Source organism: Corvus hawaiiensis, chromosome 6 (assembly GCF_020740725.1).
Source record: "Corvus hawaiiensis isolate bCorHaw1 chromosome 6, bCorHaw1.pri.cur, whole genome shotgun sequence".
In the NCBI taxonomy this organism is placed as follows: Eukaryota; Metazoa; Chordata; class Aves; order Passeriformes; family Corvidae; genus Corvus; species Corvus hawaiiensis.
The window spans coordinates 64,508,917-64,523,881 of record NC_063218.1 but is presented as its reverse complement, the minus strand read 5'-3'; the positions used below and the strand labels follow the sequence as shown (position 1 = coordinate 64,523,881).

General features: G+C 53.6%; 2 protein-coding genes and 1 long non-coding RNA gene across 3 annotated transcripts; all 3 read right to left on the bottom strand.

The window, feature by feature from the left end:
- Positions 1-3: 3 nt before the first annotated feature.
- LOC125327430 lies at positions 4-1,750 on the bottom strand. The gene is made up of 3 exons (XR_007204245.1): positions 1,682-1,750; positions 1,251-1,330; positions 4-32 (listed from the first exon to the last, which is right to left on the bottom strand). It is a non-coding gene; the product is annotated as an uncharacterized LOC125327430 (long non-coding RNA).
- Positions 1,751-5,211: 3,461 nt separating this feature from the next.
- LOC125327384 (mas-related G-protein coupled receptor member H-like) lies at positions 5,212-8,493 on the bottom strand. The gene is made up of 3 exons (XM_048306835.1): positions 7,834-8,493; positions 6,937-7,052; positions 5,212-6,660 (listed from the first exon to the last, which is right to left on the bottom strand). The coding sequence occupies exons 2-3, from the start codon at positions 6,940-6,942 to the stop codon at positions 6,022-6,024; spliced, it is 645 nt and encodes a 214-aa protein (XP_048162792.1). The 5' UTR covers positions 6,943-7,052; positions 7,834-8,493; the 3' UTR covers positions 5,212-6,021.
- A 533-nt stretch (positions 8,494-9,026) lies between these two features.
- Positions 9,027-14,481, bottom strand: LOC125327352 (mas-related G-protein coupled receptor member X1-like). Its single transcript, XM_048306793.1, has 4 exons — positions 14,186-14,481; positions 10,627-13,405; positions 10,270-10,385; positions 9,027-9,929 (listed from the first exon to the last, which is right to left on the bottom strand). The coding sequence occupies exon 2, from the start codon at positions 13,293-13,295 to the stop codon at positions 12,360-12,362; it is 936 nt and encodes a 311-aa protein (XP_048162750.1). The 5' UTR covers positions 13,296-13,405; positions 14,186-14,481; the 3' UTR covers positions 9,027-9,929; positions 10,270-10,385; positions 10,627-12,359.
- Positions 14,482-14,965: the final 484 nt, after the last annotated feature.

Sequence of the window (14,965 nt, the reverse complement as noted above, 5' to 3'; positions counted from 1 at the left end):
AGCACTCTGCCAGGGATTTAATCCATCTGCCTCTGAAAGAAAGTTATTACACAAGTCAAGGTGCTGCATGGTAACTTAACAGTTCCAGCCATCCTGCATCAATCTAGGAATACCATCTAGAGTCCAACTACACCCTACATTACAAATTTCAAGTCCCCAGGACACAACTCTCCTGCAGATTGCACGCATGAGGCCTTCGACCTGGAGGTGTGGGATGACTGCAAAACCATGGGCTCGACCAGCCAAGCCAATTGACAGTACAGTCTTAGTCCCATTACACCCACACCCCAGACTATGCAGCAGGGCAGAGCAGCTCCAGGCCAAGCACACACAGAGGCCTGTCATGCAGGAGATGACAAATGACGGGATGCAACAAGGAGAGAAAACTCTCAGCAAGAAGAATGACCACAGGGACCGAGAGAAGGCAGAAGGAGATGACCTAGGCAAGACCGACAGTGAGCCAATGAGGCTCGAAGAACCCGGGCAGAAGAAGACGCCAACAGAAGGATTCATTCCAGGAGCCACCTGGCAAAACCACAAAGATGGATGCCTGAGAACTGTACCATCAGCATCCTCTATCTATCTCCACATCCTTACAAGTCCTAATCCACCATAATGGATCACTGTGGTGCACAGCTGCTGATACAGCTCAGAACAAGACCATAAAAGACATCTGACTCAACGCTTCTAAAGAGAGATGCGATTCCGATGGGCGGCCGAGCTCGCGAGTCAAAGGTTCGACGGTATCGGCACTGGGCCGAGGAATGTGGAATTGGAGATGCTAAGGATGATGCCTGGCATTTTGGATAATCCCCTCAAAGGGGTAAGGCAAAAGACATGCAACACAAGATGCTCAAAAGACACAGAACACACAATAGACAAGTGACACGACACGCACTGGGACTGCTCTGCCCTGCACACCTCAGCGTTGTGATCAAAAGTGAGACTTCCCCTTTACGTGGCCTAAGGGGCTCTTTCTCAGACATCCCCGACTCCAAAGCTTATTCAAAAACCCCTCCTGATGAGTCCCGACCCAGCACCCTGCTTTCATCCCCTCTGTGGGGTGTAGCCCTCGACTTATCTCTCGGACATCTGGGGATGTGAATCCACGTCGGGTGCAAAAGACGGCCGCCTCGCCACCTGGGAAGCTCCTGCCCTCAGTGGGCCATACTCTCTTAGTAAAGAAAACCAAACATCAGTGCATGAGCTGAACAGCACATCAGCCAAATCCCAACAATTCCACTACTCACCATCTCCTAAGAATGCCCGGGTCCTCGGCCCGCCTGCTCCGGCCACACTCAGAGGCCGACGCCGTCGTCGCAGGGCACACCTGAGTTAAGAGGAGACAAGGTTCCGTGGCACTGCTGAAACCTGAGTGGGACCTCGCTCCTCCTCCCTGACTTGCTGCAAATCCTCAACCATTGCTGAAGGCTACCCAGACAGCACCTTCAAATGGAAAAGGTAAAAGCTTCATCACAGATTCCTGTAATACTTCCAGAGGGCTCACAAGAGCAGCTTGAGGGTGGCAAACCAGCTCTGTCAGCTGGTCAGCAAGGGGGCTCAGCCCTGGTAGGCAAAATACAAGTGGAACACCTGTAACACACAAATGGATGCTTAGAGCTGCACCAGAATTTGGCACCCAAGCAATAACAACTGGTTCTGTCCACCAGTCACTGCTCACCTCGCTCACTTGACCTTGACTGCTGCTATCTGGCTTCACTTCCTAGAAAGAAGGACAGAGAACAACCCTGTAACACAGCCACTGTTTATACCACCCCTGAAAAGCCAAGCAATGACCAACCTTCCCAGGGGGAGAAGGGACAAAACAAAACAGAAAGACACGTGCCCACACAGGGTCCAAAAGTGTCACATTGCCGGGGGAGTTTCCATCCAAAACCGTTCAACCGTGACCTCTTGCTGCAAGGGTCTCTGTCACATTGGACCAGCAGTTTGAATGCTACAGACCACCTGTAAAACACACAAAAAAATGCTTACAGATTCATCACTAATACAGCAACTCCAGTAGCACCCAGTTCTGTGCGGGAATCAATGCTCATCTCCATTGCTGGTACTCATCCTGCCCACGGGTCCCCTGGTGCCCATACCCCACTCCACCTACCCCCCACTCTACTCCACAGGACAGAGCAGTTCCAAACACAAACAACACATGATGCTACAGTGTGACACAAGGATGATTAAAAAAGCTCTCAGCAAGAAGAACAACAGCAAGGATCGACACGATGCCAAAAGAGATGACCAATGGTATGGCAACCATGGACAGAGGAGGCTCTCAGGAGCAGAAGAAAAGACTGGAACAGTGACCTGTTCTAAGAGCTGTCAGTCACAATGATCAAGATGGCTGTGAGACAGTGCCACATTCAGAATGCTCCCATATCCTGACAATCTTACAAGCCCCAGGGCATTACGGCTCACGGCTGGAAAGGATGGATGGCAGTACAGCCGGGAACAAGGCCTCAAAAGACACCTGACTCGGTACTTCTGATTTGGGATGCCAAGACACAGCCAAGCCCACCGTAAAAGAACAAACGAGATCGGCATCGTGCCGACAAGAGTGAATGTTTAAGCACCTGGAGATGATGGCTGACACTTGCAATAAGCCCCCTGAGGGGAAAAGGCCTCCGAGATCTGATCCAAGGGATAACAAAGACACAGAAGACACGCTGGACAACACAACACAGACTGGAACTGCTCTGTCCTGCACACCCTATGGTCTGTTCACAAGTAGAGCCACTCCTTTCAGCTGGCTTAAGAGGCCCCTTAGAGGGCATCCCTTTCCCCTATGCTAATTTTTAAATCTCTCCTGGCAATTTCCAACCTGCTATCCTCCCACCTCTGGATCCCAGCCCTCAACTTAGCTTTTGGATGACTGGTGACATGAATCCACACTGGACACAAAACGAGTCCACCTCAGCTGTCTCAGAAGGCCCCGTGATGGCTGGGTTAGCCTCTTCATCAGCTACAATAAAGAAAGCCAAAATCAATGCCTGAGTTTAGTAGCCAAACCCCAACAAGTCAGCTACTGACTATCTGTCCTAAGTGCACCCACGTCCTTGAGCATCCCTCTTCATCCCAAGACAAAGGTTGTGGCCATCATTATAATGGACACCTGGGTTAGCAAGAGTTATGTGCTGTTCCTGTGAGCACAGTGGGTGCATCTGTGTGCCTTAAAACACATAAATGCATCTGCTGTGCTTGCAGGAAAGCCTGACAAGGCCCCTGAATAGACACCATTTCCCACCACACTACTTTCAAAACCTCTCCTGGCACTTCCTAACTTGATACCCTGCTCATGATCCCTCTCACAGTTGCAATCCTCAACTTACCTATCAGAAGCCTCCAGCTCAGACATCATCTCTAACACAGGGCAGGTTCCTTTGGTGGCACAATGAATCTGCTGAAAATTTTGAAGTTTCATACTTGACACAATCTGGAATTTCAAGAAGTTGCAATGCTCCTGACAAAAAAATAAACCAAACAGGAAATTACAAAAGCACCTTACCACCCCTGAACACTCAACCCGAAACCATGAGCTTAAATACTCCCTGCACTCAATGCCATCTTCTTCATGGTGTCTCCAAAGCCTCTGCTGCTTTAGATGCCAAAAGCACCTCCTAAAAAACAGCCAACACAACCTGAAAGAGCACCTTCATTAAAAGAACAGAAGAACTCTTACCTCACCCCAGCCCACAAACACAAGGAGCTCCTGGGCCCCAGGGCTGGGGTTAATAGACCCCTGGCCGGGCCCCTCTCGCTCCCACCACGCCCGGGAAAAGGGAGGAGGCAATTTTACCATAAGGGATCGAAGCACTGGGAGGAGCTGCAGCTGTTTGGCTGCTCGGCCTTAAATTCCAGGTGAGTAAAGGGCTCCGTAGATGCCTTCTGTTTTACTACAGCTGCATCCACTGAAAGGGTAAAAAAGCTTCTTGTTTTGGCAGCGTAGACAGATGAGTTGCATGATTCCTTGTTAAGTTCTGTAATTGGTCATTAGTAACTATTGGGTAGTACTCCATACAGGACTATGGAGGGTGGAGAAGAATAGTAATAATTTACATGGTGTAACTCCTGTTGGGGCCTCTAATTAGGGCTGTATTCACTGTAAATAAAACTAAAAAAAAATAATGGGCTCTCTGGCAGCAGGAGGGTTTTGTGTGTGCTGGGCTCGCTCCCTTGTGAGAGATTGGGTGCCAGTACCCAGCTAGAAGTGTCCTGAAGTACAGATTTAAATTCTTAAAATGCTGAAAAAATGGGAGCTTCCTTCAACTGAACCCCTTAAAATGAGGGACTAGGGAGTGTTTGTCTCTACTTAAATAGATGCCATGGCAATAAATGGGTTCTCTCCTGTGAATCCCCTAAAATACTTAGGAAGGGCTCTGCTGTGAGACAGGTACCTGCCCTCCTCAAACAAGGCAGGGGCTTTAGAGTGGGAAAAAAGAAAGAAATGAGCCATTTTGGACACTGCTCACCAGGGACAGGCTCTGCAGCAAAGCCCAGATATTATTTATTCACCACATTCTGGGGTCAGAGTTCCCACGTTGGAATGAGACAAAAGCAATAAATGCCCATTTCATGTAGGGATGGTACCAAAATGGCAAAGATCAGCACAGCCTGGATTGTGGCTGAAGCTGCTGTGCAGAGTCGCTGTTCAGCTCCTCCTGAGGGTGGCCAGGTTCAGGATGGAGGTGCTGAAGGGCTTCCTTGGACATGGATGCTGGGGAACCAGAGGACGGCCCCGTTGTGCAGGACAGCAGCACAACCCCCTAATTTCTGTGCAATCCAATGGTCCAAGCTCCTGGTGACGTCAATTTCCATATTTCCAGTGGGTTTTGGTCACAGGCACAAGACTTCAGTGGAATTCACCTCTGAGCCTGCTCTTTACTCAGAATGATTTAATTCTGGAATTAAGGAATGTGACAAATTGCCACTCCAAGAGGAAGGGAATGTTGCTGTCCCTGCCCAGCTCTGCAGCCCTACCTGGTGTCTCTTCCCATCACCGGGAATGCAGGGCCGGCTCTGGCGGCCAGAAGGGGAAGGATGCTCTGTGCCATCCCGAGCCCTCTCCTGCCATCCAGAGGCACCAGCCCCGCAGGGATTTGGGGAATCACCGCTGCCCCGTGCTGGCTGTGTCCTCAGGGCTTAACCTGTCCCACCCTCTCCGGGGAAAAGATCCCTCAAAACACCATGAAACTCATCTGCTGAGCCAAAGGAGAAGGAGTTTATTCCCTGGTGAGATAAACAAGGTTCACTTTGTAAAATCTTAAGAAAAATTTAATAAAAGGGCAATTAGGAGACAACCGCAAAAAGGGTATTATGGCCAGGTGCTTTGGCAGAGCCAAAGGCACACCTCTGCATCCAAAAGATCGTCTTCAAAAGTGCATCGCTTATTGCATATTCATCACCAGCATGCATAATTCATGAATTCTTTGGAGTTTCTAAGTATCATCCTATCAGCCTTATCTTCCTCCTTGGCTCCATTCTGTCTCTGCTCCCTCCATCAATTCTTCTCTCTGGTTTCGGGTGTTCTTCTTCTCTGATAAGATACTCCAGGAATGTGAAGATTCTCTTTCTCTGCCCACCTTCTCCAAACTGACTACATAAACAGTAGACATTCTATACCATGCATTACATCATAGAACCTAGGCAAAGTTTCTCCAACATTAAGTAACATGCAAAAAGCCAACATGACTATACCTTTATAACACGGAGGCCCAGGCAATGAGGGTCATTCCATGGGGAATAGAGCCAGGGAACAGGACTGAGCCCGGCTGCACTGCTTGGAGCCACGTGGAGCCGGGAGGGAGGAGGAAATCCATGCTCCTGTGTGCTCCCTGCAGAGCATCCCTCCCACATTGCCCGTGGCACTGCCCCTGCTCCCTTCTCCTGCAGGAATAAACCACACCAGGGAGGGTGATCTCGTGGATATTTATTGATCAGTTGGCTCAAGGAATCCCTCAGTCACTGCCCTGGGGTTCTTCAGCAGCGCAGGGGAAGGGATCAACAGGCTCAGACCCCCGTGTTCCTGTTGGTATCCTTGCTGCCAGCAATTTTGTCTTTCTGCTCCTCAAAGACCCTCTGGAGCAAGAGCCGGAGGGACCCCACGGAGCAGGAGCTCCAGCACCTCCCTGCCAGGAAGTAGATGAAGGGTTTGATGGTGCTGTGGATGCAGGCGAGCAGAAAAACAACCTGGGAGGACACAGCGATGTAACCGAGCTGCTGCAGGAAATTCCAGAGGCTGAGGAAGAGAGTGAAGAGCACAATGAGGAAGATAACGATGTCGCGCCTCTTGGGTTGCTGCTGCCGGGAGCCACACTTGGCTTTAACGATGTCGATTGTGCGGGTGATGACCACGGGGGCAGCAAAGATGAGCAGGATGACGGCAAACATGGAGATGAGAACCACCCGGCAGTGCTCCTGCTCTTGTGATGGGCACAGGTATGTCACTGTGGGAATGACAGTGAAGAGAGCGAAGAAGGCCCAGAATTGGACACTGTCAAGTGCCCACAGCAGGCGCTGGGGAAAGTTGCAGCGGCAGCCGAGCCGGCAGAGCTTGTTCACGTCCCATATGACGGTGATGCGTGTCAGCCGGAACAGCCCCCAGTAGTAGGAGACCATGGAGAGCTGGAAAAGGAAGCTCACGTACACCTGGGCCATAATAGGAGAGCAGGACACGTTCTCCAGCAGGAAGAGCAGGGCAGAGGGGAGCGCGAAGAGGAGGAAAATGAAGTCAACAGCAGCCAGGTGAAAGATGCCGAAATTGTTGGCGTTTAGTTTGAGGAGCCAGAGGACAGCCGCATTCCCAGCCAGCCCACAGAGGCAGATGGGCAGTGTCACACTGTGTATAGCCACATCGGTGATATCTGTCTCACACAAATTGGCTCCTTTGGTGGGAGAGACAGAAGGTGGGGACACGGAGCTCACCTCCATGGATGGACGCTGGGCAGGCGCTGGGATGTGGCCTCGGCTGTGGTCAGAGTGGATGGGCAGTCAGTGCTTGGAGAATCCAGGGATGGACCAAGCGGCTCCTCAGCAGCTCCCTGCAGTGGGAAGGGTTTGGTGGAGAGAAGTGAGATGTGCAGGGGAGGAGGGTGGTGGGAATGGTGGGGTGGGAGAGGGAGGTGGGAGGGTTGGGCTGTTCAGCAGGGGATTGGTAAATAAAACTGAGAATAAATATTTTCAGTTCCCCAATGTTGCTGAAAGACCTACTAGTCAAAAAGAGAAAGGGATTTAAATGTGTGCACACAGGGCAAGAAACGTGGCTGGAGCCAGTGGGAAAACAGATCTCACAGCCTGCAGTGGTTCTGGGGCAGTTCTGTCACAAGAAGCAACAGTGCACACCCAGAAAAACAGTTCAAGGCAAGGTCACCTTTAATACTGAAGCATTCAGTGAATATGAGCAGCAGAGACCCCTCTTAATGAATCTGCAGGACCATCAAAAGACTTCCAGGAGGAGGTGAATGCATGGAAATTACTTCTAGGAAAGTGATTTTTGTGTATTAGATAAGAAACCGATTTGAATGACAATGTGTGTTTATAGTGGATAAAACCCCTGCATTAAAGTCTCCCCACACACACAGAACAAGGAGAGATCCTCCTGTGTGTCCTGCACAGGTAAAGAATTCCTGCTTCCTCACGCTTCCCATTGTGTTAGAAAGTTTATTTCAGCCCCTTTTGGTATCAAGATGCAGAATTGAAGAGCAGGGAGGAGCTGGGAGGAGCTGGGAGGGCACTGCGGTCACCGGGAGAGGGTGGCAGGCACAGAGCAGCTGCAGGAGGAGAGGAAGGTGGGGCAGGGAGGAAGGAGAACATTCCACTGACCTGTTCAGTGTGGGGCAGCAGCAGGCACAGGGGCTCTGTCCCCATCAGCGGCGCTTCCTGGCACCCCTTGCTCCTTTGGGATCCACATCCTAAAGCGGCTCCTCCCAGCTCAGGAACACGAAGGAGAAAGTGCCCAGATCACCAGGAGGTGCCCATGCTGTCCCACCAGCTCCTCTCTGTGCCCTGTCCTCGTGTTTTTCTCCCAGGCTGGGTGGAGTCACGGGGGAGTCAGATATTGTGACTTTGGCTACGTCAGAGCTCCAGTTCCTCGGAGTTATTTGTCTTGGGGTTTTTTTGCTACAGAGGAAGTGGCTTTTGTCAGAAGCTCCACATGAACAATTTTGCAAATGGCTCCTCCTTTCCTCCTGGTTAGAAACACTTCTTCCCTGCAGAATGTCCCATTCTCCGACTGCCTTCCCTCTCCCGACAGGCTCCTACCATTACTCATTTCACTTCCCTGAGGGGTCATGGTCCATCCAGCAGCAGGGGAGGCTGGTGGCACTGGAATGCTGGCAGTGCTGGTGAGGCAGCTGGCTGCTTGTCAGAAGCACCTCCCATTCTGGGAAGAGCTCCGGGATCTTTGCCAAAACTTCCCCCAAGGAAGCACAACTGAGCTGCTCCTCATCCTATCCCCATCCCATCCTCATCCATGCTCTCCATCCCCAACCCCACCCCGCCCTCCATCCCCATGCCATGCCATGCCATGCCATGCCATGCCATGCCATGCCATCCCATGCCATCCCATCCCATCCCATCCCATCCCATCCCGCGGGTTTCCCGCCCGGCAGCCTCTCCCCACCTTGAAGCGCTGCCCGTCGGGCTCTGCTGCTCTCCAGCGCGGACATTTGGGATCGGCAGCATCCAGAGCCTTCCTGACCCCTCCTGACCCCTCGAACACGCCCAGACCCCCCCGGGGCCGCCTTCCCCCCGACAGCCCCGCTCCTGCCCCGCTCCAGCCGGGACCAGGCACATCTTTGCCGTGGCACTCCCGGAGCAGCCGGGGCCGTGCTGAGCCCCTGGGCCATCCTGCCCGTGCCGCCTGTGCCGGTGCCAGCCCAGCTCCGGGCACTCGGCATCACGGGGGCTCCGGGCAGCACCAGCCGTGGCCGTGTCCCCTCCCTCCACCCACATTCCCGGCTGGCAGCAGGAGCCAGAGGCAGCCGGGGAGCGCTGGCAGAGGGGGCCAAGGCAGCTCAGGTTTCAGGAGCTGTTTATTGATATCAGACTGCAGGGGGATGCAGGAACCATGCCACGGGGATTTTTGGGATGACAGCCCTGTGAGGAAGGATCCGTTTGGGGAACAGTGTCCTAGGAACCGGGAGGGAGGAGGAAAGCCATGCTCCAATGTGCTCCCTGCAGAGCTTCCCTCCCACATCGCCTGTGGCACTGCCCCTGCTCCCTGCTCCTGCAGGAATACAGTGCGGGAGGGTGATCCTGTGGATATTTATTGATCTGGTGATTCAAGGAAACCCTCAGTCAGTGTCCCAGGGTCCTTCAGAAGTGCAGGGGAAGGGATCAACAGGCTCAGACCCCCGTGTCCCTGTTGGTATCCTTGCTGTGGGCAGTGTTGTCTTTCTGCTCCTCAAAGACCCTCTGGAGGGAGAGCTGTAGGTTCCCCACGGAGCAGGGGCTCCAGCACCTCCCCACCAAGAAGTAGATGAAGGGTTTGATGGTGCTGTTGATGCAGGCGAGCAGGAAAACAACCCGGGAGGACACAGAGATATAACCGAGCTGCTGCAGGACATTCCAGAGGTTGAGGAGGAGAGTGAAGAGCACAATGAGGACGACAACGGTGTTGAACCTCTTGGGTTGCTGCTGCTGGGAGCCACACTTGGCCTTAATGATGATGATTGTGCAGAAAATGACCATGGGTGCAGCAAGGAGGAGGTACAGGGCATGCACGGAGGTGAGGGCCGCCCGACAGTGCTCCTGTTCGTGTGCTGGACACAGCAGTGTCACCGTGGGAATGACAGTGATGAGACAGAAGAAGGCCCAAAACAGGGCAAACATCAGGATCCAGAACAGGCGCTCGGGAAGGTCACAGTGGCAGCAGACCTTGCAGAGGATTACATTGCAGACCCACAGGATACCCACTGCTGGAAAGAACAGCCCCCAGTAGCAGGAGACCATGGAGAGCTGGAAAAGGAAGCTCAGGCACACCAGGGGCATGATAGGAGAGCAGGACACGTCCTCCAGCAGGAAGAGCAGGGCAGAGGGGAGCGCGAAGAGGAGGAAGAGGAAGTCAGTGACAGGCAGGCTAAGGAAGAAGAGAGTAGTGTTTTTCGCGCTGATGAGGGAGAGGACAGCCGCATTCCCAGCCAGCCCACAGAGGCAGATGGGCAGTGTCACACTGTGTATGGCCACATCGGTGACATCTGTCTCACACAAATTGGCTCCTTTGGTGGGAGAGACAGAAGGTGGGGACACGGAGCTCACCTCCATGGATGGACGCTGGGCAGGCGCTGGGATGTGGCCCCGGCTGTGGTCAGAGTGGATGGGCAGTCAGTGCTTGGAGAATCCAGGGATGGACCAAGCGGCTCCTCAGCAGCTCCCTGCAGAGGGAAGGGTTCGGTGGAGAGAAGTGAGATGTGCAGGGGCGGAGGGTGGTGGGAATGGTGGGGTGGGAGAGGGAGGTGGGAGGGTTGGAAAGTTCAGCAGGAGATGTGGAAGGGAAGCTCAGGGCAGGGGGGATCTGGGGAGGGCACTGCGGTCACCGGGAGAGGGTGGCAGGCACAGAGCAGCTGCAGGAGGAGAGGAAGGTGGGGCAGGGAGGAAGGAGAACATTCCACTGACCTGTTCAGTGTGGGGCAGCAGCAGGCACAGGGGCTCTGTCCCCATCAGCGGCGCTTCCTGGCACCCCTTGCTCCTTTGGGATCCACATCCTAAAGCGGCTCCTCCCAGGCCAGGAACACGAAGGAGAAAGTGCCCAGATCACCAGGAGGTGCCCACTGCTGTCCCACCAGCTCCTCTCCGTGCCCTGTCCTCGTGTTGCTCCCCCAGGGTGGGTGGGGTCACAGGAGAATCGGAAATTGTGACTTTGACTTTGTCAGAGCTCCACTTGCCCGGAGTTATTTTTCTTGGGGTTTTTTGCTACAGAGGAAATGGCTTTTGTCAGAAGCTCCACATGAAGAGTTTTGCAAATGGCTCCTGATTTCCTTTTGCTTAGAAACACTCCTTCCCTGCAGAATGTCCCATTCCTTGACTGGCTTCCCTCTCCCAACAGGCTTCTACCGTTCCTCGTTTCTCTTCCTTGAGGGGTCATGGTCCCTCCAGCAGCAGAGGGATGCTGGTGCTGCTGGTGGCACTGGAATGCTGGCAGTGCTGGCTGTGCTGCTGAGGCAGCTGGGTGCTTGTCAGAATCAACTCCCATTCTGGGAAGAGCTCTGGGATCATTGCCAAAACATCCCACAGGCCCAGAAGAGCACAAGTGAGCCCAGAATTCCCATTTTTGTCATTTCGGTTGAGGCTCACACAGTTCAAGGGAAGGACAGCAATCAGCTGCTTGCAGGCAGGTTATCAGCACTGAGAGCCCACACCAATCCCCTTGATGATGCAATGAAAGCTATTGGAGACCAGATTTGGGGGTTCTGTGATCCCTTTGCAGCCCTTCAGCAGAGCTCATCCTGCTCCTCTTCAGTCTTGGGAGCACCTGTGGTCGTTTTTACCTGACCCCCCACCCCTTTGCCAGCAGGAACACCTTCCACCAGACCAGGTTGATACAAACCCCATCCACCCTGGGCTGGAACACTTGCAGGGATGGGGCTGCCAGAGCATCCCTGGGAACGTGTGCCAGGGCCTCTCCAGCCTCACAGGGAAGAATTTCTTCCTAATATTCCATCTAACCCCGTTCTCTGACAGCGGGAAGTCATTCCTCCTTGTGCTGTCCTTTCAGGCCCTTGTCCAAAGCACCTCTCCTATTCTTGGAGCCCCTTCAGGCACCGGAATGGGCTCTCAGGTCCCCCTGAAGCCTTCCCTTCTCCAGGCTGAACACCCCCAGCCCAGTGACCGCAGCAAAGCCACAGGGAGGTGGGTGATGCCCTGTGGAGCCCCTGGTGACAGTCACAGGTGTCACCGTGCTCCTGGAAGGGTGTGCCTGTGCTGAGGACCACGGCCTCCCCCTCCCCTCGCAGCTGCGCCCTCCGAGCCTGCCGAGGGAGAGGCCAAAGGCAGGGCAGAGGAAGAATTTCTGAGGGCACAAAACCACCAGCAAGGATATCAGTAAAAACCAGATTTAATATGAAGCTACAGCACAACAAAGAACTGTCCGTGTCTGTGTGTTTATTCGCAAGGGTGGCATAAAACCATTGGATGCTTGGCCGTCTGCCTCCCAGAGGGAATGGCTGAACGGCATAACACCCATTTTCAAAGTATTTTTCCTAGTGTGGAAACAAACAGCCTGCACCTGTGAGATAGATTACAAAAACACAGACCACTTTCTCAGCTGGTTAGTGTGAGAAAGGAGACTTTCACAGGCGGCTGTAAAAATAGGAAAATTTCTCTGACACCTCTCTTAGCATCTACATCCCTCAGCAGAGCAGAGTGTCCATGGCAGTATGATTGCTGCGGGCCGTGTTTTCCTCTGTCTCCTCAAAGACCCTCTGGAGGGAGAGCCGGAGGGACCCCACGGAGCAGGGCTTCCAGCACCTCCCAGCCAAGGAGTAGATGAAGGGGTTGATGGTGCTGTGGATGCAGGTGAGCAGGAAAACAAGCTCGGAGGACATAATGGAGTAGCCAAATTTTCGCAGGAAATTCCAGAGGGTGGGGGGGAGAGCGAGGAGGGCAAACACGAGCACAGTGAGGGAGACAACGATGTCCAGCCTCTTGTGTTGTTGCTGCTGGGAGCCACACTTGACCTTAATGAAGAGAATTATGCTGGAAATGACCATGGCTGGAATGAAGAGGGAGTTGAGGGCGTACATGCAGATGCGAGCCACCCAGCAGTGCTCGGGCTTATGTGACTGGCACACGGAAATCACTGAGGCCATGAGGGAGGTGGAGAGGGCCCAGAGCAGGGCACACACAACCACCGACAGGCACTGGGGGCGGTGGCAGCGGCAGCGGAGTGGGCAGAGGATGGACCTGCACCTCTCGATGCTGATGGCCGTCAGCAGGTACAGGCCCACAATGTAGGAGAGCACCGACAGCGGGAAAAGCAAGCTCCGGTAGGTCAGGGGCATGATCATGGAGCAGGATACATCCTCCAGAAGGTAGAGCACAGCAAAGGGGACTGCAAAGAGGAGGAAGGCGAAGTCAGCAACAGCCAGGTTGAGGATGTAGATGGTGATGGGGCTCCTGGGAATGCGGAAACCAAGGAGCCAGAGCACAGCCCCATTCCCTGCCAGGCCACAGAGGCTGATGAGCAGCGTGACAGCTCCTATGGCCACGTTGGTGACATCTATCTCACACAGATCGGCTCCTTCGGTGGGTGAGGCAGAAGGTGGGGACACGGAGCTCACCTCCATGGATGGACGCTGGGCAGGCGCTGGGATGTGGCCCCGGCTGTGGTCAGAGTGGATGGGCAGTCAGTGCTTGGAGAATCCAGGGATGGACCAAGCGGCTCCTCAGCAGCTCCCTGCAGCGGGAAGGGTTCGGTGGAGAGAAGTGAGATGTGCAGGGGAGGAGGGTGGTGGGAATGGTGGGGTGGGAGAGGGAGGTGGGAGGGTTGGAAAGTTCAACAGGGGATTGATAAAGAACATAGAGAATAAACATTTTCAGCTCCTTGAAGTTGCCGAAAGACCTACTGATTAAAAAGATAAAAGGATGTAAAGTTTGCACACAGGGCAAGAAACGTGGCTGTAGCCTGTGCAGAAACAGATCTCGCAGCCTGCAGTGGTTCTGGGGCAGTTCTGTCACAAGAAGCAACAGTGCACATCCAGAAAAATAGTTCAAGGCAAGGTCACCTTTAATACTGAAGCATTCAGTGAATATGAGCAGCAGAGACCCCTCTTAATGAATCTGCAGGACCATCAAAAAATTCCAGGAGGAGGTGGATGCATGGAAATTAGTTCTAGGAAAGTGATTTTTGTGTATTAGATAAGAAACCGATTTGAATGACAATGTGTGTTTCTAATGGATAAAACCCCTGCTGTAAAGTCTCCCCACACACACAGAACAAGGAGAGATCCTCCTGTGTGTCCTGCACAGGTAAAGAATTCCTGCTTCCTCACGCTTCCCATTGTTTTAGAAAGTTTATTCTGGTCCATTTTGGTATCAAGATGCAGAATGGAAGAGCAGGGCAGAGCAGGGAGGAGCTGGGGAGGGCACTGCGGTCACCGGGAGAGGGTGGCAGGAACAGAGCAGCTGCAGGAGGAGAGGAAGGTGGGGCAGGGAGGAAGGAGAACATTCCACTGACCTGTTCAGTGTGGGGCAGCAGCAGGCACAGGGGCTCTGTCCCCATCAGCGGCGCTTCCTGGCTCCCCTTGCTCCTTTGGGATCCACATCCTAAAGCGGCTCCTCCCAGGTCAGGAACACGAAGGAGAAAGTGCCCAGATCACCAGGAGGTGCCACTGCTGTCCCACCAGCTCCTCTCCGTGCCCTGTCCTCGTGTTGCTCCCCCAGGGTGGGTGGAGACACGGGGGAGTTGGAAATTGTGACTTTGACTTTGTCAGAGCTCCACTTGCCCGGAGTTATTTATCTTGGGGATTTTTGCTACAGCGGAAATGGCTTTTGTTAGAAGCCCCACATGAACAATTTTGCAAACGGCTCCTCCTTTCCTGCTGATTAGAAACACTCCTTCCCTGCAGAATGTCCCACTCTCCGACTGCCTTCCCTCTCCCGACAGGCTCCTACCATTCCTCGTTTCTCTTCCCTGAGTGGTCATGGTCCCTCAAGCAGCAGAGGGATGCTGGTGCTGCTGGTGGCACTGGAATGCTGGCAGTGCTGGCAGTGCTGGTGAGGCAGCTGGGTGCTTGTGAGAAGCACCTCCCATTCTGGGAAGAGCTCTGGGATCATTGCCAAAACTTCCCCCAAGGAAGCACAGCTGAGCTGCTTCCCATCCTATCCCCATCACATTCTCATTCCTGCTCTCCATCCCCAACCTCACCCCGCACTCCATCCTCACCCCATCCCATCCTCACCCCATCCTCACCCCATCCCATCCCATCCCATCCCATCCCATCCCATCCCATCCCAT

Excerpts from the sequence above, each read along its gene's own strand:
- LOC125327352 (XM_048306793.1), bottom strand. The coding sequence starts at position 13,295 with ATGGAGGTGAGCTCCGTGTCCCCACCTTCTGCCTCACCCACCGAAGGA.